General features: G+C 50.9%; 8 protein-coding genes across 8 annotated transcripts; 4 read left to right on the plus strand and 4 right to left on the minus strand.

Annotated features, from left to right (window-relative positions):
- Positions 1-156: 156 nt before the first annotated feature.
- BDQ94DRAFT_149728 (Sodium/calcium exchanger protein-domain-containing protein) lies at positions 157-1,852 on the minus strand. The gene is made up of 4 exons (XM_026767442.1): positions 1,492-1,852; positions 1,354-1,437; positions 577-1,298; positions 157-519 (listed from the first exon to the last, which is right to left on the minus strand). The coding sequence occupies exons 1-4, from the start codon at positions 1,792-1,794 to the stop codon at positions 459-461; spliced, it is 1,170 nt and encodes a 389-aa protein (XP_026622980.1). The 5' UTR covers positions 1,795-1,852; the 3' UTR covers positions 157-458.
- Positions 1,853-2,396: 544 nt separating this feature from the next.
- Positions 2,397-3,838, plus strand: BDQ94DRAFT_173447 (uncharacterized protein; the record flags this gene model as incomplete). The annotated part of the gene is made up of 3 exons (XM_026772162.1): positions 2,397-2,831; positions 2,893-3,686; positions 3,760-3,838. The coding sequence occupies 3 exons, from the start codon at positions 2,397-2,399 to the stop codon at positions 3,836-3,838; spliced, it is 1,308 nt and encodes a 435-aa protein (XP_026622981.1).
- On the minus strand, positions 3,839-5,603 carry BDQ94DRAFT_80059 (uncharacterized protein). Its single transcript, XM_026776583.1, has 3 exons — positions 4,949-5,603; positions 4,080-4,882; positions 3,839-4,023 (listed from the first exon to the last, which is right to left on the minus strand). Exons 1-3 carry the CDS (start codon positions 5,318-5,320, stop codon positions 3,987-3,989), a joined length of 1,212 nt encoding a protein of 403 aa, XP_026622982.1. The 5' UTR covers positions 5,321-5,603; the 3' UTR covers positions 3,839-3,986.
- A 727-nt stretch (positions 5,604-6,330) lies between these two features.
- On the plus strand, positions 6,331-7,914 carry BDQ94DRAFT_80047 (TPR domain protein). The gene has a single exon (XM_026776582.1). The coding sequence runs from the start codon at positions 6,479-6,481 to the stop codon at positions 7,847-7,849; it is 1,371 nt and encodes a 456-aa protein (XP_026622983.1). The 5' UTR covers positions 6,331-6,478; the 3' UTR covers positions 7,850-7,914.
- Positions 7,915-8,286: 372 nt separating this feature from the next.
- Positions 8,287-9,912, plus strand: BDQ94DRAFT_149732 (uncharacterized protein). Its single transcript, XM_026767443.1, has 2 exons — positions 8,287-8,831; positions 8,881-9,912. Exons 1-2 carry the CDS (start codon positions 8,756-8,758, stop codon positions 9,777-9,779), a joined length of 975 nt encoding a protein of 324 aa, XP_026622984.1. The 5' UTR covers positions 8,287-8,755; the 3' UTR covers positions 9,780-9,912.
- Positions 9,913-10,135: 223 nt separating this feature from the next.
- BDQ94DRAFT_181978 (ATP-binding protein) lies at positions 10,136-12,488 on the minus strand. Its single transcript, XM_026774024.1, has 3 exons — positions 11,448-12,488; positions 11,136-11,329; positions 10,136-11,081 (listed from the first exon to the last, which is right to left on the minus strand). Exons 1-3 carry the CDS (start codon positions 12,440-12,442, stop codon positions 10,237-10,239), a joined length of 2,034 nt encoding a protein of 677 aa, XP_026622985.1. The 5' UTR covers positions 12,443-12,488; the 3' UTR covers positions 10,136-10,236.
- A 1,399-nt stretch (positions 12,489-13,887) lies between these two features.
- BDQ94DRAFT_173452 (uncharacterized protein) lies at positions 13,888-15,397 on the plus strand (the record flags this gene model as incomplete). The annotated part of the gene is made up of 3 exons (XM_026772163.1): positions 13,888-14,281; positions 14,339-15,078; positions 15,353-15,397. The coding sequence occupies 3 exons, from the start codon at positions 13,888-13,890 to the stop codon at positions 15,395-15,397; spliced, it is 1,179 nt and encodes a 392-aa protein (XP_026622986.1).
- Positions 15,398-16,619: 1,222 nt separating this feature from the next.
- Positions 16,620-17,988, minus strand: BDQ94DRAFT_161723 (polysaccharide lyase family 1 protein; the record flags this gene model as incomplete). Its single annotated transcript, XM_026769422.1, has 5 exons — positions 16,620-17,174; positions 17,232-17,328; positions 17,392-17,517; positions 17,580-17,723; positions 17,789-17,988. The coding sequence occupies 5 exons, from the start codon at positions 17,986-17,988 to the stop codon at positions 16,620-16,622; spliced, it is 1,122 nt and encodes a 373-aa protein (XP_026622987.1).
- Positions 17,989-22,070: the final 4,082 nt, after the last annotated feature.

Genomic DNA, 22,070 nt, shown 5'->3' on the forward strand with positions numbered 1-22,070 from the left:
ACGTCGAGCTAAATCGCCTCCGCTGAGCAAAGTGAAGATTAAGGAGATGGAATCAGGGGAGACGAAGGAGTTAGGAGATGGAGAGAGAGTAAGATCCATCCAACTAATGCCGCTTGATTTTCTTATTTTGGGGCGGAGCAAGACAGTCGTCAGTCACTCGTATTGGCTGGTTTTGATGATACGGGCAAACTGGCAGCCGCGTAACCCCCGCCGGTAATCTTCGGCCTCCCCGCTTGGCTGGCCTGTAATTTCTGCCTAAATTACTCGGCAGCATGCCTTGCCCGTCGGATTTCCTTCCTAAAGGCAAGAGAAGTATTCAACATGTCGAATAATGATCGCGTTAAGAGACGGTGTATTGGTATAACAACTCTATAACATAAATATTGATAGATCGTCCGCTGACGTGTCATATCCCTGTGTAGACGGGCCACCCGATACCATACCTGATGTCAGGGAGTTTACTCTCCAGGAACGACGATGTCTGGGTGGACATAAAAGGCGATCGCAATAATCAAGTACCTGAGCAGAGGTTAGACAGCAGTCTTGCTTTGGGAAGAGAAGCACAGGGAGACTCACGTTCCACATAACAAGACACCTGCAAAATAATTCGACCGACCCTCCCGAATTAGGCAATTCATCACCACCACCGCCAGCGAGAAACAGGCGGTTTCAAACGAGTTGAAACGCAAGGACATCGGTTGACCCAGAGCCCATCCATACAATACCAAGAACGGCGTGACGAATAATGCAATTTGAAGCGTGCTGCCCACAATCACACCAATGGCCAGATCCACCTTCCCTTCCTTTGCTGCTTTGACGGTAGTTGCAAACTCACCGGCGTTGCCCACAATCGGCACAACAATCAGGCCCAAGAATGCCCTGCTTACCCCATAAGCTTCAACGAAGCCGTCTACCCCTTCTACCAAGTAGTCGGAGCAGACAGTCACTCCCAGCGTAGCGGCAATCAGGATGAGACTAGCTGCGAGGGGTCCTAGCTGGCGCTCCTCCTCTTCTTCCTCGTCCTCGGTGCTACTGAAGAGGTGAGAGTGGCTGCTGAGTTGGAAGTAAAGATAGACAAAATAGAAGAGCAGTAAGAAGGCAGCAGTGATATGCGACAGATGGAGAATATACTCGTTTCCACCAGGAGCAGCGTAAAGGGCCGTGGAGTACAAGGTTGACGGGATAATGAGCGCGGAGGATGACACTATCATCAAAGACGACATGATCCCCGTCACATCCACATTAAAGTGAACTGTCTCTTTATCATAGCCGCTGGCGAAGAAGCAGCAGCCCAGAACCTGGATGATGATGGTTAGAAACCGCTGCAGGAGTATAGGGTAATGCATGGCATACCAGCAGAGTGCCAGACAGGATTGAGCCAACCATCGAAGATTGAACCATATGGATCTCTCCTTGACTCACGGCTGTGATTCCAACCTAAATACTATATTTAGCATGAACCACAAACGATGAATTAGGAATCTATCTTACGATCATTTCGATGGCATTGCCAAAAGACGCATTGATCAAACCTCCCACCGTCTGGCCGACGCTTTTAGCCAATTCCTCGGTCGCAAAGGACAACAACGAGGCCAGCGGGAAGATGGCCAGGAAATTCAGGACAAACACGGCGGAGGGATTCCATTCTTGGGAGCCGGACAGTATCCCCAGAAATACAAATATTAAGAGCACATTGGTGTAGCTGGAAAGAAACGTCACCTCAACAGTATGCCAGACGCTGGCGAGAAGAGAAGGTGAGCCCGTCTCCTGGGCATTTTTAAAGAAGGCCATCATGGAATGGTGACCGAGGAAAGTTCCATCGAGAAGCTGAGCATCTGTCAGAAGGTAGAAGGTTCGCTCGGATTGATCTTCTTCCAGCTTCTCCCCAAAGTCTTAAAACGCGCGGGGCCGTTTGGCGGATACCGTCAGGTACGGTTCGAACAGTGTCAGGTGTGACCGATACGGTTGTTTACACAAAAAGAGCGCACTGGGCGGGCAGATGGGTGGGGCCAGGCGGAGGTTCCCAGCGCCCATTGGGCCAGAATGGAGGTGCCTAGGCGCCAAACCCCTCGGTCAGACGGGGAGGTGGGGGTGCCAGCCAATGGGAAAATGCCACCCAGCCCTGTAAGGCTGAGGGGGCCGCTTGCCCAGGAAGCGCTTGGTTCGGGCTCCGGGGGAACGGTACCGTAACTCCTTACCGCGGATACAGCCAGGTCCCGTAAGCTGGGTAAGCTTCTAACTTTCAGATCCATCCGATCAGCTGAACCAAAAAAGAGCCTCTGAAGCGCCGCCTGTTGCTCAGAAGAAGCAAAAGCCTCTTGATCTATCTCAACCCGTGAGGAACATCTTTCTTGGAAATGCCTACTGTGAGGCACCGCCACCATTATTCTTCAACCATGGAGGGCCCCTCTGGCATATCGGCAGAATCGGATCCCCCTACGCCGCCTCCCAGTGAGCGCGCATCTTCGCCGACCGCGCCCCTCCACGGGCGCACCAATCCTTTCCACATGGTCATTATGAGAATCGGTAGCCACCCTGTCTTGAAAGCACTCGCTGGATTTGTGCTCCTGGGACTCCTCTCAGGCTTTCTGGGATGGCCCAGGCAATTGGTCTTCTGGGTGAATCTGGTCGCCTTGGTTCCGCTCATGGCCATCATCACCATTGCTATCACCGAGCTGTCCCATACGCTGGGCCCGTTCTTTCACGAGCTCCTGAAGTCGACCCTGGGTAACTCGGTCGAATTGATGGTTGGGCTTGTGTCTGCGCAAATGGGTCAAGGGCGTATCTTCCACTCAGTTGTGGTTGGAAGTATCCTGTGTTATTCTCTTCTGGTAGGCGATTAATCTTGTTGTTAGGCCGCTTGGATCACGTTAGTTGACTATTGAAATATAGGTGCTTGGTAGCTGTTTCTTGATCTCTGGCTACGACAAGGAACATCTACACTTCGATCGCACATTGACTAGCATCATGTCGTCGTTGATGATGATGGTATGCATTTCTTTGGTACTTCCCGGCGTGATGGTCACGTTTCCATCGTTGGATACCCTCTCCATCAGCGCCGTAGTGACCAGCCATGAGGTACAGATGGTCTCGTATGGGATTGCTCTCATCTTACTGGGTCTATTCGGTGTCTTTCTCCTCTTTCAACTCAAGTCCCATGCTGCATTATTTCGCATTGCCGAGGGGGCAGCTGAGTCGCACTGGAACGATGCTAGCAGTGAAAACGGGGCGGATGAGAACCCAATGCCGACTGTTCATGAACTGGTCATGTTCACGCCCCGATCGGCGGGGGTTGCTCTCCTGGTTGGCGTGGCGTGCTTGACGGGCTGTGTTGTACACATTGTGAACAGCGTCAATGCTGCGCTAGAGCGGGGAACGGGCACCAGCTTCCCCATTCTGGTTTGGGTGCCTCTGGTGGGGAACGTGACCAAGTACCTGACCATCGTGATCATCTCGCGCCAGGGCCATGTGGAGGTCGCCGTCCGAAACATCTTGAATAGCGTTCTGCGTCTCACCCTGTTGGTCACGCCAACTCTGGTTCTCATGGGGTGGTCCCTGGGCCAACCGGTGACTTTGCAGATGGATAATTTCGAAGCGACCATGTTGTTCCTCGCCGCTATGGTTATGAGCCACGTGATTCACGAAGGCCGGGCCAACTACTTTGATGGCCTCATGCTGTGCGGAACGTGAGTACATCCCAGACTGATAACTATACGTTGGCCCTTGTCAGTTTTACGAGACTACTAACAAATAACACAGGTACGTCATTACTGGAGTGGCCTTTTATGTGTGTCCCAGCGTGAGCACCATCAAGGATGTCGCGGTCGTAAACACATGATGTTGAGTCCTATGCATTATCAACGTGGTTTATGTAGATGTGTGTATATACTATAAATCTGGCGCATATGCCCGAAAACCCGCATTCCCAGCAATAACGCAGATTCCAAAGACCGCAGAGGATGAAATCAAAACATTAAGGCTACTGCCTACCGAACGTAAAAAGCAAGCGTCAAAATCGCATACCTGTCATCACAATCATTAGATGTAAACCAATTAAGAGTCCCAGGGAGATGACTTACATCGCAACCAGCATACTTCCGTGAATATAGGTATATTTCCCATCCTGCAGGATGCAATTGACCAGCAGCACGGAGAAGAATAGAACCACGGTGTGGAAGGTTTCGAAATACAGGGTCATCGGCGTACCCATGACCCAACCCAGCATGACTAGGAAAGGGATGGCAAACAATCCGATCTGTAGGATACTGCTGACAATCATACTGATGGCGAAGTTCACATCGCCGCCACCACCACAGGCAGTGATGACCACTGCCCCTTCACAACTGTTGCTGATTATGGGGATGAGAATGGTCGCAATGAACGTCTTCGAAATGTTTAGGGTTGCAGCGGTTGCGGGGATGCTGTCCATGATGTTCTTCGTGCAGACAACTATGGCTAACGCGGATAGGATCAGAGTGGTTGTGAGCCAGTTCATGCTGCGCTGTGACTCCCGCGAGGAGTTGCTCTCAGTCTCCCCTTGGAGAAAGAGGTGACTATGGGTCCCCAGCTGAAAATAAAGATATCCACCATATAGCGCAAGTAGAACGGCAGAGGTGCCACGTGAAAACGCTACGATCTGGTCCCCAAGGTCGAAAGGAAATGTGGAATAGAGGACGGAGGGCAAAATCAGTCCGACTGAGGTGACCACCATCAACGAAGCGAGCGCGCCGGTGACGGGTTTATTGAAATGGAGGATGTAGGTATTGTACGAGGCGGCGACGAGACAGCAACCGAGGATAAGCAGTAGATCGGACAGAATGCTCCCAATCATGACAGATTGCGCAAAATATATTTCGCCACGCGTGAGGGCCAAGATGCCGGTCTGGGAGAGTTACAGCCATGAGATTAAAACCGACGCTTGATGTTCAGAACAGATCGTGGGACTCACCGACAGCTCGACACAGTTGCCAAAGGTAGCATTGATCAAACCCCCCATGAGCTGCCCTAGGGAGTCGGACAACTCATCGGAGCAGTCTGAAACCACAACGGAGAGGGGAATGACGGCGAGGAAATTGTAGATGGACACCAACACGGGGTTCCAATGCAACACGTCTGCCACAAGGCCTAGAGGCAGAAAGCATAGCAGCGGTTTGGAGCCAGACTTGGCGACGGCGGCAGATATCCTTTGCCGGAGGGTACGAGGGCGGTTGGGGGAGGAGGAAACGGCGGGCGAGTCCGGCTCCGGCTCCGATTGCATGACCGGATCGTACTGGTGGGAGTCTTTCGGCAAGGGGGAGTCGTTCAACTCTGGCAGAGACATGGTGACAGGTGGGACGAGGAGGGGGGTCGAGACCACCAGGGACGAAGAGCAAAGAGGGTGACAGCTGACGGCGCGAAGAGGCAGGCGGGCTTCCGTCGACGAGAGTTGACCAATTTTAAACCCCGACGATCATGGCTTCAGTCCGACAGTGACGGGGAGGATGACGTGGGTAATAGGGGGGAAGGAAAGTGATGTTGTAGAGCAGGGACGTGATGACGAGGCCCCGTGAGAGCGGTAGGCAAAGGAAGGGAAGAGTCAAAGACAGAGAGAGAGAGGGAGCGGGCAGAGAAGAGGAGAGGCTGAGATGAGCGGAATCCGGATCAGCATCAGAACCTGAAGCTGAACCGAATGAGACAATACCGTATCAGACGGTATGGGAGGTGTTCGAAACGGTATGGTAATCGCGGCTGTCATTTGTCGTGGTTTTACTATTTCTGGCCCGACAGGGCTGAAAAGGGAAAAGAAGGCCTTCCCATCCATCGCGTCCAACTGGTGCAATCTCCACTGTTTTTGATTGCCAGTCCACTTCAAGTTGCTTCCAACGGGGCCAGTTGCAGGGCGTACCAATCAGGGATTGAGACTGGCTGATAACCGGAAACCTCGGGGCAAGTGATGGGAACGCAACGGCCCCCCGACACGCACGAAAGAACTGACTCGGAGAAAGACGATGGGATCCTCCAGCCTTTCCAGCGCCCTAGCGGCTTGGCGGCAGCAAATGAATCTGGTCATGCTCTGACTTGGGACTCTCCATCCTGCATCTCCTTCTCCACTCGTCGCCATACTGTCCGTCTCCTTCATCTTGTTTCCTCCAAGTCTCTCCCCATCAGTCATCTCCCGTGAGCGGCTCTTGATGCGCCTCATCTTATCACCGTCCCCCTTTCGTCCATCCGCGTCTTTTGTCCGAGCATCTTCGCGACTGCCAAAACCTCCCCTCTTCCCCTCTCCTCTCGTAACACGATTGTTGGCCGTTATCTCCTCACATCTCGGATTATTAATTTATCGGAGCCCCTCGGTTTTGAAGTTCTTCCTTTCCACCTTTCCACACCCAATTCGCCCGGCGATCGACAAGAACTATCCCTCCGCATCTCCGACGCTTTGTTATTTCTGCCCCTGTCAAGGTTTTGGGGGATCCGCGGGAAGTCCGCTCTCCGTACATCGATGGATGTTTCGCTCTCTCCTTCATATCTGAAGGCGTTCAGGGCTCTGTCGAAACGGTATCGGAAGCAAGGACATGCTGATGCAGCTACTCAGCTAGAGACAGTGGTGGAGCAGGTCTCCAGTGAGAACCGGGGAGACTCGGGCGTCGCGCTGAAGCGCTTCGAGGCGCTGGTCCTCGCCTTCCTTGAGCAGGGTCAGTGGAATTCGGCCGTAGATGTCGGGACGATTGTGGTCGATGCCCGACAGGCGCAGCTAGGTCCCAACGATCCCATCACCATGGCCGCGGTCCACAACTTGGTATCGGGGTACTGTGGCCAGGGCCGTTGGAGGGAAGCGATTGATCTGGGTCGCCAGGTCACAGAGGCCCGTCGCAAGGTCCTGGGAGAGGATCACTCCCACACGATGGCCTCCATGTCCAACTTGGCTACCGCATATCGGAGGGAGGGGCTTTGGCGACAATCCGAGGCGCTCGAACTTAGTCTGCTGCAGATCAAGACGCGAAGATTCGGCCAGGACAACCAATCTACCCTCACGTCCATGGGCAACCTGGCCAACACGTACACTCACATGGGGCGATATGATGATGCGGAACGACTGGAGAAGAGGGTAGTGGAACAATGTACACGTGCAATGGGTGAGCACCATGGGTCCACCTTGATGTGGAAGTCGAACCTGGCAGCCACGTATCGAGAGCAGGGTCGATTGGAGGAAGCCTTGAAGTTGGAGTCGGAAGTGATGGAGATCCGGATCAAGCGACTCGGAACCCACCACCCGTTGACGCTGACATCCATGGCGAACCTTGCAACGATGTACCGGGACCAGGGGCGATTGGAGGACGCAGAACATCTGGAGACGCAGGTCGTAGAGATAAGCAAGATCGAGCTAGGGGAGCAGCATCCGCAGACCCTGATGTCGATGATCAACTTGGCGTCCACCTACCGGGGCCAGGATCGCATGGAAGAGGCTGCCAGTCTCGGGGCACGAGCGGTGGCTGTGATGAAGTCACGCCTGGGTGAGCAGAATCCATTAACCCTGACTGCCATGGCGGATCTCGCCTTGACCTACCAGGGTCAAGGCAAGACAGGGAGCGCCGAAGCATTGACCGCACAGGTGCTGCGTCTGATGCAGAAGAACCTCGGACCGCTCCATCCCCACACATTGACGACCATGGCCAACCTGGGGGCCATCTACCAGTCACAGGGCCGCTGGGATGAAGCCGAGGCGCTGGCGGAGCAAGCGGTGCGTGGTCGGGAGAAGGTTTTGGGGAAAACGCACCCGGACACGCAGGCGTCGATGGAAGATCTGCTGCGCGTGTATCGAGTGTTGGCGGCGGATCGCACGACGGGAATACACATGCGTCATACCCAGTAGGGATGGGCAATCAGCCAGGCGTTGGGAGTCTCATGGCAGTTCTTTTCTCCATGGTCTGCTATCTTGAATTAATGAGTACATGATGATAACGATGATCATTGGGAAGGAGTTTGGGACTGGATCGGTGAATCTCCACAGACACATAACAGCATTTTGAGTATTTACTGGCTACTTACTACATGAGATGATTCACGTTGACGTGCATTGGACCACTCCGGGTCTCCTGAGTATGATTTCATATATGCGAGATTGAAGGAGGACTACTTCAAGATACAAGATGGGGATGTCTCCCCTCGCTTTTATGAAGGGGTCAAAAAATGCATGACTGAGTGTGGCTGAGTCTCTTAAGCAAAAAGCACTGCCCCCTTGCCAAGGCTCCACTTCTCCATCCTCGCCGGGGGGAAAAGATGCTGTCTGCATTCCACATTCACCCATGCAATCCATCCATTCCCTTGACCCACGCCTCATAATGGTCGATCGTCTGCATTCTAATATCATCAAGCTTCTCACCCAGCCGTCATGAGATCCTTTCTGGACAGATCGGTGGATCGCGACCGGTCGGATTCTCCTCCATGACAGCCGCCGGTCCGTGGTTCCTTGACTGGTCCACCCAATCGGTACTGTCTGCTTGACTGCTTGACCCTCACGTCTTGCTCACGGCTATTCACTACTTCTACTCACTGCTTGAGTGACCACGGAATCTGGCCCGGGATGGTCGGATCAAGCCCGATGTTCGCCAGCATATGTGATTTGCTCGTTCCCCGCACGCTGGCAACTCGCCTCGCATCACCCTCCCCGCTCCCATCGGCACTCAGGAAACAGCTATTTAGACTCCAGCTTCGACTGGGCAGAGGGGTAGTTTAGCAGCTCGGGAACTTTTGTGCTGTCACACTTGTAACCACAATAATGACGGCCTCGACGGAAGATATTGCGCCCTTTTCGGTGGATGGGAAGACGGCCATTGTCACGGGCGCTGGCTCGGGTTAGTCTCCCTTCCTTCCCTTCGCTTGACAGTCTTCTGATGATGATAGGGATCAATCTGTCATTTGCATCTCTTCTACTATCCCGAAATTGCAACGTGGTGGTGGCCGACATCGCATTGCGACCAGAAGCCGAGCAACTCATTGCCAAGTATGAGGCCGTCGATTCCTCCCCGCGAGCAGTTTTCATTCGCACAGACGTCACCTCTTGGGCAGACCTGAATCTCATGTTCGACTTGACCTTGTCCTTGTTCGAAGAATTCCATATCCTCTGTCCTGGGGCTGGGGTCTACGAGCCCCCGTGGTCTAATTTCTGGCAGCCACCCGGTTCCGCGATCAGCAAAGACAAGGACGACAGCGACCGGTACGCTCTACTGGATATCAACGTCACGCATCCGATCCGAACGACCCAACTGGCCTTGTCGCACTGGTTGCATCCGACGAGCCCCAACGTGACTCCTGTCTCCCCGCAGAATCCCCGCCGCGTTATTCACATCTCCTCTGTGGCAGCCCAACTGCCGAATGTTGTGTGTCCCATGTATGGCGCTTCAAAGGCCGCCATTACCGGATTTGTGCGATGTCTGGCCCCCCTTGAACAAGCAATCGGCGTCCGCGTCAACGCAGTGGCCCCTGGTCTCATACGTACGCCATTGTGGGTCGAGAATCAGGAGAAGTTGATGCTTATCGACCAGGAGAAGGATGGATGGGCAACGCCCGAAGAGGTCGCCTCAGCCATGCTACGATGCATGGAAGAAAAGGAGCTTGAGGGTGGAACAATCCTAGAAGTTGTTCGAAACTCAACCCGACGCGTCGAAACGCTCAATGACCCAGGTCCCGCCAGGGCGGCTGGGGATGCCTCCGTTGGCAGCAAGAACCAGCAGGGGGTGGACCAACTCCTCGAATTCCTTAAGCAGAAGGATATATGGGCCCCACAACAGCGGTCGACGTAGTGTATGTACTGCGATCTCCAACTTCATTCAGTCTATTTGTAGGGAAGGCATAAGAAATTGTGAATAGCTAGATCTACAGCAAATTTGTCCAGGTCGGTGTAATGCTGTCCGTCGTATATTCATTTCAATCCATACCGCACTTAATTTGAGTTTTAGCAGCAGGCGCCAATGCCACATTGCTATCGGTGTTACAGCACTTTTAACAATACAAACTATCGGAAAAGGGTTCATCTCTGTCGATGATATAGCGCAAGATTTGCCCACCTTCAGTGAAAGGTACGATTCCCTTGGATGGAAATGGAATAAAGGAGAGATGCAATAAATGATAGGTCATAATGGATATGTACTTGAGTACGAATCATTCGTGCTCTGGTCACTGAAATACACCTTACAATGTGATGTGTGCATTGATGCGAAAAATGCTCCATATAGAAGAGGGAGATACTCCGTACAGGTCCTATCTAATACCCGACTCCCTCGCAATCACATCATCCGTAAACTTCTGCTTCACCTCAAACAGGTACTCATCGAATTCGCTAGCCACGCCGATCACATGCTTGAGATCCTCGTATGACATATCTCTGCCTTTGAACTTGGCCAGTTGTCGAGCAGTGGTGATGGCGTTTCGGATTTGTCGGCCATTCATATCCTTCTCTGCCAGCTCACTGACGTAGCACTCAACATCCTCAAAGTCAATGTTCGGCTGTTGGAGTTTTCTGAGACGGTTGATCAGGTTTAGCCAGATTTTTTTGCGTTGCGGAAGCGTGAGGGGCGGGTAATTCAACGACAGTTGGATGCGAGACTTGAAGGCCTCATCGAAGGTCCCAACACGATTGCTTGTTAGGATCAGGATCCCATCGTAATATTCGAGCAGGCGTAGAAAGACACTGACAAGTGCGTTTCGCTGTAGATCCGACAGTGAGCGCTGCTCTAGAAAGACGTCTGCTTCGTCCAACAGAACAACACAGTCCCATATTTTACCCAAGTGGAGGGCTGAATCGAGATACTGTTCAACGTCTTCGGGAAGCGTGCCGATATCTCCACAGGTCACCCTATACAGGGGCTTCTCGGCAAACTCGGCCACACTTTCAGCTGTAAACGTCTTGCCAGTACCTGGGCCCCCATGTAGTAAAATCGTCAGTCCGTTACCTTTGTCCTCGATCGGGTCTGTTCCCTTTTCGGCCACCAACCGGTTGGTGACCAAAGCTTGAACAAGCTCTTTGGCGTTTCGATTTATCACCAAGCTGTCAAAGGCAGCTTTGTTCCATTCGACCTCACGTATTCGATCTACCTCTAGGCTTACTATAACGAGCAAATTAGCATCTCAACGACAACGCTAAACATGTGGCACTTTACCCCATTTCTTCCGGCGGAGATTATATCCAACCACAGTCGACGGGAATAGGAATATTTCCGGGGAAGATGGTGGTTCATCGATGTCCATTCGTTCAGGAGGAATCTCTTCGCCTGGCTCCCGCAGGATCTTCGGATTCTGTCCTTCAGGTGGATGGAGCTGCAGATAAGTGGGGAAGTCGATCATAAATCTTTCACTGTTCTGAGAAGGATATTAGAAGGTCATCGGAAATGAAATGGTTTGATCTACTTGCATTGCTGAGTGAATCCTCCTCGGTACTCCCAGTATAAGAAATGAATTTTCGCTTCCGACACTGCCAGTAGGTAGTACCTCTTTCTTTCAGTTTTTGCCTCACTTCGCAGCTGGCATATTCCAATGGTGTAACATTCAAACTATGTAAATGAACCTCTTCAGTGGGATCTTCGTTGTTTATTTCGACTTTCAAGGTATGGTTTCGGCGATAGAATACCCCGTCAAACTCATAAGCCCAACCTGACACATGCCATGTTTTGTCATTATCGGCGTTTTGCATCGCCCATGTTGTAGCCATGTAGGCTTGAGGGTGTCCCTTATTGTTAGATACAAGAATGGTGCCTGGTTTCACGAGATATTTCAAGGATAGGCGCGAGATGACTCCCCTGCGCATCTGGTCTTCTACTCTCGCGTATTCTTCCTGGTAATTTGGTGTAGCCCACTCCTCAAACAGTTGTACCAGGCGCTTATCAGCAGTTGAAAGAGAGTTCTGGACGGCTTCAAAAGAGGATCGGTAACAATACCAGAAGAGATAAGGGGCTTCTATCTCTGCTCTCGAGATCGGGTCCGGGAAAAGCCTTCTGTAGCCCGGCTGTATATGCAGAAATCTCTCCATGGCCCGTACCATCTTCCATGATACGAAGGATACTGTTTCTGTGTCAGGGTCGGGCGCGGAAAGTGTGACGTCGTGGTTATTGCAATGCAGATGACTATCATTGCCGACCTTGTCGTCATAGGTCTTGTAGATGACGAAGGCCAAATTCGTACTTCTCTTCAGGTATTCATCTGCTTTCATTGAAAGAGAGGGCTCCTGGAGAGTGTACCGCAACTCGCCGTCAACAACACCTTGCTTCCATGTTGGTGGGCTAAAGAAAATCTTGCCGCCTCCCCTCATCCGATGCAAGACCTGGAAAAAAGGACGCCCTTGGTACACAGAATCGGGGTCAATCAACGTTTTTAAAAATAAGATTTCCTGCTCCAGCGTCTTTGCATAGTCGAAAAGCTGGGAGTATTTCTGGGAGACCGGAGGCATTTCACTCCCTTCACCCTTACTCATTGTACCATGATGGTAGTTCGAGGGGTTACCACGAGCTGTATTTGATAGCCTTGTTCCAGTATCGTAGTTGTCTGGAGATTGGTCCTGTTCTTCGATATGCTGACCAACATTTCCGAGCTTGGAATGCATGATCTCCTCTTGCTCACTTGCCTCGCGTTGGAGGCGCATAATCCTTTTTCTGTTCTCCTCCTCGACCAGCATTAATCCCATTTGGTAGTTCTGTTCATTGTGGATTGACTGCAAATCTATTCTCTTTTGGGGCTCTGCGCTGGAATTTGCTTGCACTATGTGACCATTCTTAAAATTGCCTTGAAGAACCGATAACTTCTTCTTGTTGTTATCACTTGTATCAGTCTGATCTTCGGATATTGTGGCGTGTTTGAGATATTCAAATCTTCTGAGCTTTTTGCTTACTTGCTCGGCAAGACTTTCCGGGCCTTTTCCCGTCTCTAGGTGTGGGTGCAGGGGCCCTGGTGATCCCTGTCTCTCTTGTGAGATTCATATTCTCTTCTGAGGGTTTTTGGTTCTTACCGCGTTTCTCTTCCCCCTATTTGGTTCTTTCACTTCATTATTGCCTACCTCCTCGCTCTCTAGGTAAATTCTTCCGTTCTCTATTACTATATTTTGCCCCTTGTAGCTGTGCTCTGACGGTTCGGTATCCTCTGTCTCACTCAGATCTATCTCTTCTTGCTGTTCCACAGCTTGGATCTCGCTTGATATTTCTTGTGGTGAGGCAGAGGTGATTTCAAGGCGTCCAGCATGAGAAGGGTGAGCAAAGAAGGAATTCCTTGACGCATGGCTCAATTGTGCTAGGCGACTCGGTGGGGTGCGAGATGAACCCGGTAAATTATTCAATCTCAACTGCCCGGCAGGTGAATTGGACGTTGAATGAGCGGCCCGAGGAGAGGTATGCATGAGAGCCAGCCTCTTCAACTTTTCTGACTGCTCTTGGACTGGCGCTAGAGGATCTTATACAGGACTATAAAACGATATTTTGGCGTAGATGTGAAGAAGACATAAGATGTGAGATAGCACACGGCCCGCGACTGACCTCTAGTTGCAACAGATTTGGGTCACCTGACACAGAAAGACAACTATAGCAGCGTGAACAGATTAATATGTATGTGGCAGCTGACGTGTCCAAGTTGGGCATCAGTAGCCTCATAGCCTCGTCACACCCCTGCAGGAAGCACACCGACTTTCGCGTTATCCCAGAACTCAAAGCTTTAGATTTGCAGGCCTATCCCGGTCAGAGACCGCACGCTCCAAGGCTGACCCGAAGGCTTACGCTTCATCTTTGTGTTTTTTTCTGTCTTGCTTACTATTCTGCAAATGGACGTAAGTTTATCACATTCTAGGATTGCTTCCAGCCTGACATCTTACATTTCATTTTCACGGAATCTGATCTTAACTTCTGCATGTCTGTGAGACTGCAATGTCAGATAATGCCTGTGACTGTGGCTATTGATGCACATGATGTTCAAAATCTGGTTAATGGCGATGTTAATGGCGACCAAGTGGGAAGAGACAAATTTGGGGGAGATCATGTCTTGGGCAACAAGGTACAGTCTCCCAGACGGCTCTTCGTGGAGAATATTCCCCCTCTTCCTCCTGGACTAATGCCCTGGATCGGCAATCAGGTTATCATTCAAATATGCAACACAGCGGTAGATAGCGCGACCATTGAACAACTGGGTCTGATTGAATCGGACGGCACTATCTCACAAAATTTTCGGAGGATTTGCGACCTGGTGTCTAGAATGATACTAGCAGACCTGCAAAGCAACCCTCAACAACCTACCATGTCAGGCTTACGTGAAACCAAGATTGCCCTGGAAGGTTCGTGGGATGATCAGACTCCTTTACAGGCACTCAAGTGACTTACAACTGATGCAGAGTTCCAGACACTGCGTTATACAGGTGTCCTTGATACAAGGCTTAACAGACGTGAAATCCGGTTTGATGATATAATATCGCTTATCCCGGCATCTCCTCTTCCTGACCCCAACATAACGCTTCGTTTCTACGCTTCAATGAGAAACCTTCGACAAAGAAAGGGGATTCTGAAATCGCAGAGCCTTCCGGTCTCTTCAAAAATTCTTCGTTGGCTCGAGAATTCCTCATCTGGTCTAATATGCCTGAAAGGGAACTATTCCAGACGTCAGCTGCTGAGGGACGTTGCTGCTGATGTGATCACAATGCTTATCGAACAAAAGGTCCATCTAGTCTGGTTACTTCAGCCTAATGGTGGTGATTTCCAAGAGTTTGATAAAATCGAGGCCACCAAGCAGCTTGTGTTTCAAGTCATGCAGCTGAACCATACATCAATGGACGAGCGTAGCGCATCACTGACAAGGGCCATGATTCGAGAAGCGCGTACTGCGCACGACTGGTTTGGTCTGCTGGGCCGTGCCTTACTCGGAATTGAACAAATATTTATCGTCATTGACTTAGAGGCTTTGGGTGTGCAAAGGCAGGAATTCAGGTGGGCCCATGAATTTTCTGGGCTGTTACAGGACCTTCAGTCACGAGGGGTAACCACAGTCACGAAGATCATTCTTTTGAGCCACCGGGAATATTCAACGGAGGGTGTCCGACATGACTGTGACTTTGTTTTTGACATCTCAAGCATACCAGTAAGCAGGAAATCACGTTCTTTGGGCAATGCAATGTAAGTCCAGGCAAAATGCATTTATTTGAACCTGTACGTACCCTTGCTAAATGAGGAGGCGTTTCTGACATTATCTATGGTGTTAAGCCCACGATCCAATCATGATTGGCCCTTTCCACATCTACGTCGCAATATCGGAACCGTACGACCCAATTGAGAATTAAAAACCTGTAATATATCCTAGTGCAGGCAAATTTCTTGAGGAAGATGGGCCGTGGATGTCTGACATGTAGTGACAGACCCTCAGCAGCGATATTCTGGAAAAATGCACAGACGATCATTAGTCATATAACCTTCTCCCTCTCTTCCCGGTTAGGTAAACCTCGTCGTCAGAGAATTTGGTTCCTCCTATCACATCACCGGTGACTGGTCCGTTGATGAGATTCCCAACGTTGCGGGTTCGAATTGTGATAGCTTGCTGTCTCTGCGTAGGCAAAGCCACTTGGTTATAATTTCTCCGAGGTTCTTGCAGACTTGGAATCAAGGAAAGCAACTCTTTTGCATAAGCAGCAGCTGTAGCGGCAGCATAAGGTTGCCATGCATTATTTTTGTGTGAGTCCGCATAGTCACAAATGCCACGTATAACCAAACAAGGGAAGTTGTTCATCAAGCCCGCTGCCTCCATCTCAACACAAAGAATGTGTCCATCAGTCATTTTCCCCTCGCGACGTCGTGTGAGCTGGTAGAAGCAAAAACAACAATCGTGGCAATGCTATACCGCCACACAGCCCCGCTCGCTTGATGCACGGTGATAGCAAGCAGCAGAAAAAAGCCGAGATTTCGTAAGGCTTATGCGTTAGGCAAAGAGTACTATTGCAATCTAGGCTGACCGTATCTACAGAAAAGAGAAAATCCCCGCTTGACAGGATAGCTATCTGAAGTGCGAGAAAAGGTTGTCTGGCAAATCATTACAGTTCCGGCTGACGACGCTAATCAAACTCCAAAGAAAAGGCTATGATAGGTGGAGTAGAAGAAGACATAAAGGAATTCCATCACCTTGGTCGGCCATTCTATCTACGGTACATTATAGTATCCAGCCGCGACCCAAACCTCTAGTTGCTCGTTTCATGGTGCGAGGCTCGATTATTACAATGGCAACAACATATTGGTGCCTCACTCATTCTCCGATTTACCGACCTACAATCATGCATGGTTATCATCTCTGCCTTGGGCAGCAACACATCGACTTCAGGCACCATTGCAGGCTCGGCATTTTGTTGCCTGAGGCAGAATATTTACGGGCCTTCGGCGTCAAACATCTAAAAGCAGTCATGATACTAAGTTAGGATCGGAATTTTGCATCAAAATCTACTAAATCATAATTGAATGGAGTATTACTATGGATCAAGTCCATCTTAGAATTATTGATTAGGCTAAGATAGAATCTAAGCGAACACACTTTTCCGCTGTACAACAGCAGAAAACTCAACTCGTCTTGTCTGAATCATCAAACTCGACAACATCACCAAAGCGATCTGCAGTAAGAGCCCGACGGAGCGAGACCGCTTACAGGTTACCCTGACCAGCGCTGGAGGCAGGGCTGGTGCTGGCAGCATCAGCAGAGGGGAGGGTGTCGCCGCTGAGGTTGGAGAGGACGGTGGTGGAGGTGCCGGTGAGGTCACCGCCGTTGACGTTGGCAACGCAAGAGCGGCCAATGTAGGACTCGCAGGTGGAGGAGGCGCTGTCAGAGGAGAAGAGAGCACCCTCGAAGGTGTCGGTCTCAAGGACAGTGTCGACGTTGGAGAAGTAGTTACCCTCGGCGAGGACGTAGCCACCGGAGCCGATCTCGAAAGCGTGGCCCGAGTTGTTCTCCCAGTAGTTGTTGTAGATGTGGAGGTAGGTGTTGTCCTGGACCTTGGGGGCACGGCCGGAGGTCTTGTACAGGTAGTTGCCACTGAAGGTGACCTTGTCGCTAGAGCCGTCAAGGTACACGTTCCAGTAGTGGTGGCCGTCGCAAGTAGCAGAGTAGTCAGACTCGCCGTTGATGTAGTTGTTGGTGATGGAGACACGGCTGTCGGCGTCGGTACCGAGGACGTAGTGCTGGCGACCAATGCGGGCAGTCTAAAGCATTCGTTAGTGGTGAAGGGATGGAAATCATGATCCTGGATGACGACTTACGGTAACGTGGTCAATCCAGACCAAGTCAGCCTCGTCGAGGGTGATGGCGTCACCACCCCAGACGTACTCGGGGTTGATATCGGTGACAGCAATGTTCCTGTGGGGATTCCATGGTTAGTTTGCGATGGGAGTAATGTATGTAGTCCTGGACGATGCATACTGGATGATGATGTTGGAGACACCGCTGACCATGCGGAGACCACGGCCCTTGATGACACCGCTGGTACCCTCACCGATCAGGGACTTGTTGGAGTTGACGGTGATACCGAGTTCACCAGCAGTGTTGCTATCCTCTTGTCAGCATTTTCTCTTCCCTGATACTCGAGGTTACCTCAGAAGGCAACTTACTAGGTGACGGTGGTGGTGGGAGCATCGGGCTCGTAGTTGGTGCACCAGTCGTCCTTGTTGATGGCCAGCTGGCAGCCGGAGGCAGTACCCCAGGGAGCGCAACCGGTGGTCGTGGTAGTGCCCTCAGTGTCAGTGAAGTCGAAACTGGCAAATTCGGACACTGGTCAGCCGGGAATCGATTCGTTCTCTGCTTTGGATTCAAAACTCACGTCTTGGACAGGACAATGACACGGGCCTCGTCATCACCGAGGTAAGAGACCAGCTCATCGGTGGTGGTAGGGTAGACGGGGGTAGCATCACCACCACCAGTGGCGGAGGAGGCGAAACCCACGGGAGTGCCGGAGACACCGACAGCAGCGGCGCGGGCAGCGAGGGCGGCAATAGCCGTGAGAGCAGCAGCGTACTTCATCCTGGAAGTTTTGCAAGTTGGTTTAAAAAAGAGTGACAAAGGTTACAATTAGAAACAAAAGAGAAACAAGAGAAAGAATGACAAAGTTGTGTGTGTTGAGCCAGAGAGGAAAGGATCCGAGACGGTCGACGGGCTCGTCTTTATATAGAGCGCTGGTGGTCCTCGAAGCCATGGCTCATGGAAGTTTGGAACGCTTCTCCTGATGGAGGTTTACGGAGCCGGTGGGTATGCCGAAGACTCCCTCTGCCACTCCAGCGCAATCTCGACCAATATCGGCGTTATGACGGTGGATGTGGTGTGGGCCATCAGGTCGACAGGGAGGGAGAATAAACATCTGGGTCCCGGCGAGAGTAATGTTGTGAGGCCACCGCCGATCACCTCACTGCCCTGGTCTGCTTGAGAGAGCTGGTGGATGCCTTGGGAATGCGATCGTCAGCGTTGAGGGGATCCGGTGAAACGACTCCACTGGGAGCATCCAGTGAGCTGTCCGAGCGGCACGGAGGAAGCCCAGAGAAGAAGTGGAGCCGTGAGTGCTTAATTAGAGATGGTTTCGAGTAGATGGCGGAGTGTCCATCAGTTTCACGCCCAGCTCGATGTGGAGCCTGATTAAGTCAGATTGCATCGAGCTTTGTTCCCATGGCTGGCTCCCCTGATGCACTTTGTAGCGATTAGACTACTAGTTCATCGTGGGGGGAGCGACAGGGGACGGACCTCTTCTGTTGAGATTGGACCGGGAGTCCGGGACAGCATGACGCGGCTCATTGAGCAGTCTACCGACTAAATAGCGGGTTGTCTTCTTTCAGCCTCGTATTCTTCCGTTTCGACTTCGGAGGAGGTTCAATCTGATACGGGCGCGGTCTGAGAGACACATGGGGACCCGTCCGCCCGGACGTTGGAGAAACGGTAGAGTGTTGAGAGGGTGTTCGATGTCTGAACCGGCTGGTGTGATGGTACTATACTCAGTGTAGCTATGTTCCGGATGATCGTGATGTTCGACGTCCCTCTCTTGGTGTTTCCCACCTTGGGATCCCCTCCACTGCTGCGACGGGCTCCTCCGAGTAGCCCTAAGCCCTTGCACTAACACGCGGCATTCAGGGTAGGTGCGATGGTGATTGGCCCGCAGAGCGGGACTTGGGGTGCCAAGGCCGCCAAGACGGCAGATCATTGCTTTTCCCGCATGACTTTTCCTTTTATCTTTTTTCCCCCAATCGGACATTCCCCGCCCGGTTTTTGCTGTGCTTCGCTCGGTTTGCTCGGAGTTTCCATCGGGTCTTGTCCGGCATCCTGTTAATTCTGGTTTTAATTCTAGCTTGATTGGATTCAATTTACGAAATTGACATCGATATTGACCTGTCGCTGAGAAATCGCTGATGAAGAATCTCGACTGCTGACCGGGCCGGGTCGCCAGCCAAACAAAACGTCAACAACCACCCACCACTCGGCATAGACATGCCCACATCGGGATTGCCTCTCTGCCTGGATATCCGGATCCGACGGCCACACCCGGAATTTTACCTCCTTAATCTTTAATCTATGCTTATTGCTAGTTCGGTTTAACCCCCGCCAGCGTGGTTAATTAATGTCTCCCCCACTAACATCCTTCGCCTTCCAATGGTCATGGACAGCATCTTGCGTGATTCTCCAAAGATTGATTGAATCATGATATGGGCATTCAGGTAATTTCTTTCTACTGGATCCGATGGGTCGTGATTCACTCCCAACATTTTTCTATCTCTTTCCTTCTCTCTCTTCCTCAGGGGCTCATCGGATCATTGGAGCAATTATCCCTCTCATTAGCTGTCTTACCTTATTCTACGTCAGCAGCCTCATCCCTTCGGGGTTTGCGGTTCTGAGACGGCTGTTGGGAATATGAGATATGGCATGGTGCAATCTGTCTAATTTGCCAAAAGCCAGTACTGTTGCTGGGGGCTAGTCATCCCTCGGCTGACCTTCCTGCTATCGTACGAGTTTCTCAGGATCCCACAGTTTGCAGCAGGCAAAACAATGATTACTTTTGGGGATACTGTGACATGGTGTTTCCATAGTACGGATGGTTTTGGCATTATTTGTAGGTGAAGTAGTCGAGTTCTGAACTTAGAAGTCGTAGCAGCTCGTTATGGGGAGGTTGACAAGACACGCACCTGGTCACACTTCACGACCTTCAGGTTGAAGGGGGATACTCTTAATGATTCCGTAGAAATAAAGGTCTCTTGATTTTTTGAAACTGTTCCGAATTTCGTTGAGGATCTCGAATTCTTTTGCTTGACAGCTTGACAATTTCCGGCGTGACGACCTGATTTGTCGGATCCTGAATGTACACCAACACTTAGAAGGGCAAACATCAGATTGAGTGTGCCAATAACATTGTATATGCCACGAAATTCTTCATATTCTAGGCAACCAATATTTGATTCTCTTGGGCAACTAGCAATCTCGCAAGCCATAGAGAGCCTACGTTCAACACCGAACAACACTAGTATCAAACTACCATATATTCACCATCATCATCAAGACTGTTTTTGTTATTTGATTTTGATTGTCCTCATCGCAGTCAAGTAACAATTTGGTGGTATGAAAATCGGTAATAGAATGATGAGTGTCAGAGACAGGAAGAAATATATATTGGTGCGGGTAGCACGAACAGCTACAAATATCAACCAAAAACAATTGAACGCAGCAGACCATGCAATTAGTAGCACAACTATTCTGGGACTAAATCTTCTAACTTTATATAATATAAAGATTACTTGCACTCAATACCATGACCAAAAGATAACTATCTTATATCAGATGATGGCTTTCCGACAACCTTCCACAACCAACACGGCAGATCACTCGGGACAGATGCAGATCGCGTCTCAGAGCGGGAGATCATCCCGTGTAAACCGTGTAAACAGACGATCATGCTTTGTTCAAGTGTTCTTCCGTTCTTCTGAATCATGTCTTACAAGGAAATGCTTTTTTCCAGCAAGAGCATGATCGCTCTTGTCTAGTGGACGAAGTTCTATTGTGTAGATCTCCTCGCCGATCCGCGCCACTTCAGATTCCCGCGCGGGCGGAGCCACTAAGCCGCAACATATTCACAGGGAAGAGCTTTTATACACCTCTCACTTTCCTCAATGCGCGGAGACTTCGATACAAGAGTTGTCACTATTGGATATGCCCGAATCACCCACTATATTTCCACCCGGAGAACTGCAATTCATACTAAGTGACATCCCCTGAAACTCATCCTTAGGTTGATACTAGCCACCACTGACAGTTACTCTGCCTAGAAAGTCCGATAACTAAAGCCTTTGAATTGCTACTTCAGGAATAACATCTTCCTTCGACTGCTCGTTTACCCTTCGAACCTTACACTCCACAAGAACTGCGATTACCGACTGGCCGTTCGATGAGACGGAATAGCGGCGACGCCACACGAGGCCCCCAGAAGCTTTACCATGCAGGATATGGATAATAACTGGTGCTGGGGTGAAGTGACACTATCGATGTACTGGTGATGACCACCACATGTCACCTCAGGGACAAACGAGAAAGACTGGCCGATCGGCCGGTTCTGGTTATTGTGCACAAGAAGGATTCTACCCAGATTCCCCTAGCCAGCTACTGCGTGTTACGCACCCACCATAAAGATCTCCGCATATCTAAAGGTACCAAAGCACAGCAAGCAAATGTCGCATGTACATCATCAGTGAAGCTGCGTGGACGCGAAGCTATTCGCAGCGTGCCTGCAGTATGCCATGGCTTCCATAGCCATTGCGTGTGATAGATGGGTCCCTCCCAGTTGCCTCATTTAAGGCAGAGCATGTAATGTTTGCATTCGGAACTTCGCTACTAATTCAGTCTCTAAGTTTACCAGTGGTCTGTAATTTAGACAATGTCACGGACGCCTCCAAAATGGTCCTGCGTGAGACCACGAGCCACGCTAACTGTATTTAGAATCATCTCACGATCGGGGACAAGTGCACGTGACAGTACACGGAATAAGCATATATCCGGAGTGGATAGCCTCCTCTGCCTTACTGCGTGTATGCTCCCATCGCGTACTTGATCTCCCCCGCATAACCGGCGGTGACGGC

This window comes from Aspergillus welwitschiae (assembly GCF_003344945.1).
Source record: "Aspergillus welwitschiae strain CBS 139.54b unplaced genomic scaffold BDQ94scaffold_33, whole genome shotgun sequence".
In the NCBI taxonomy this organism is placed as follows: domain Eukaryota; kingdom Fungi; phylum Ascomycota; class Eurotiomycetes; order Eurotiales; family Aspergillaceae; genus Aspergillus; species Aspergillus welwitschiae.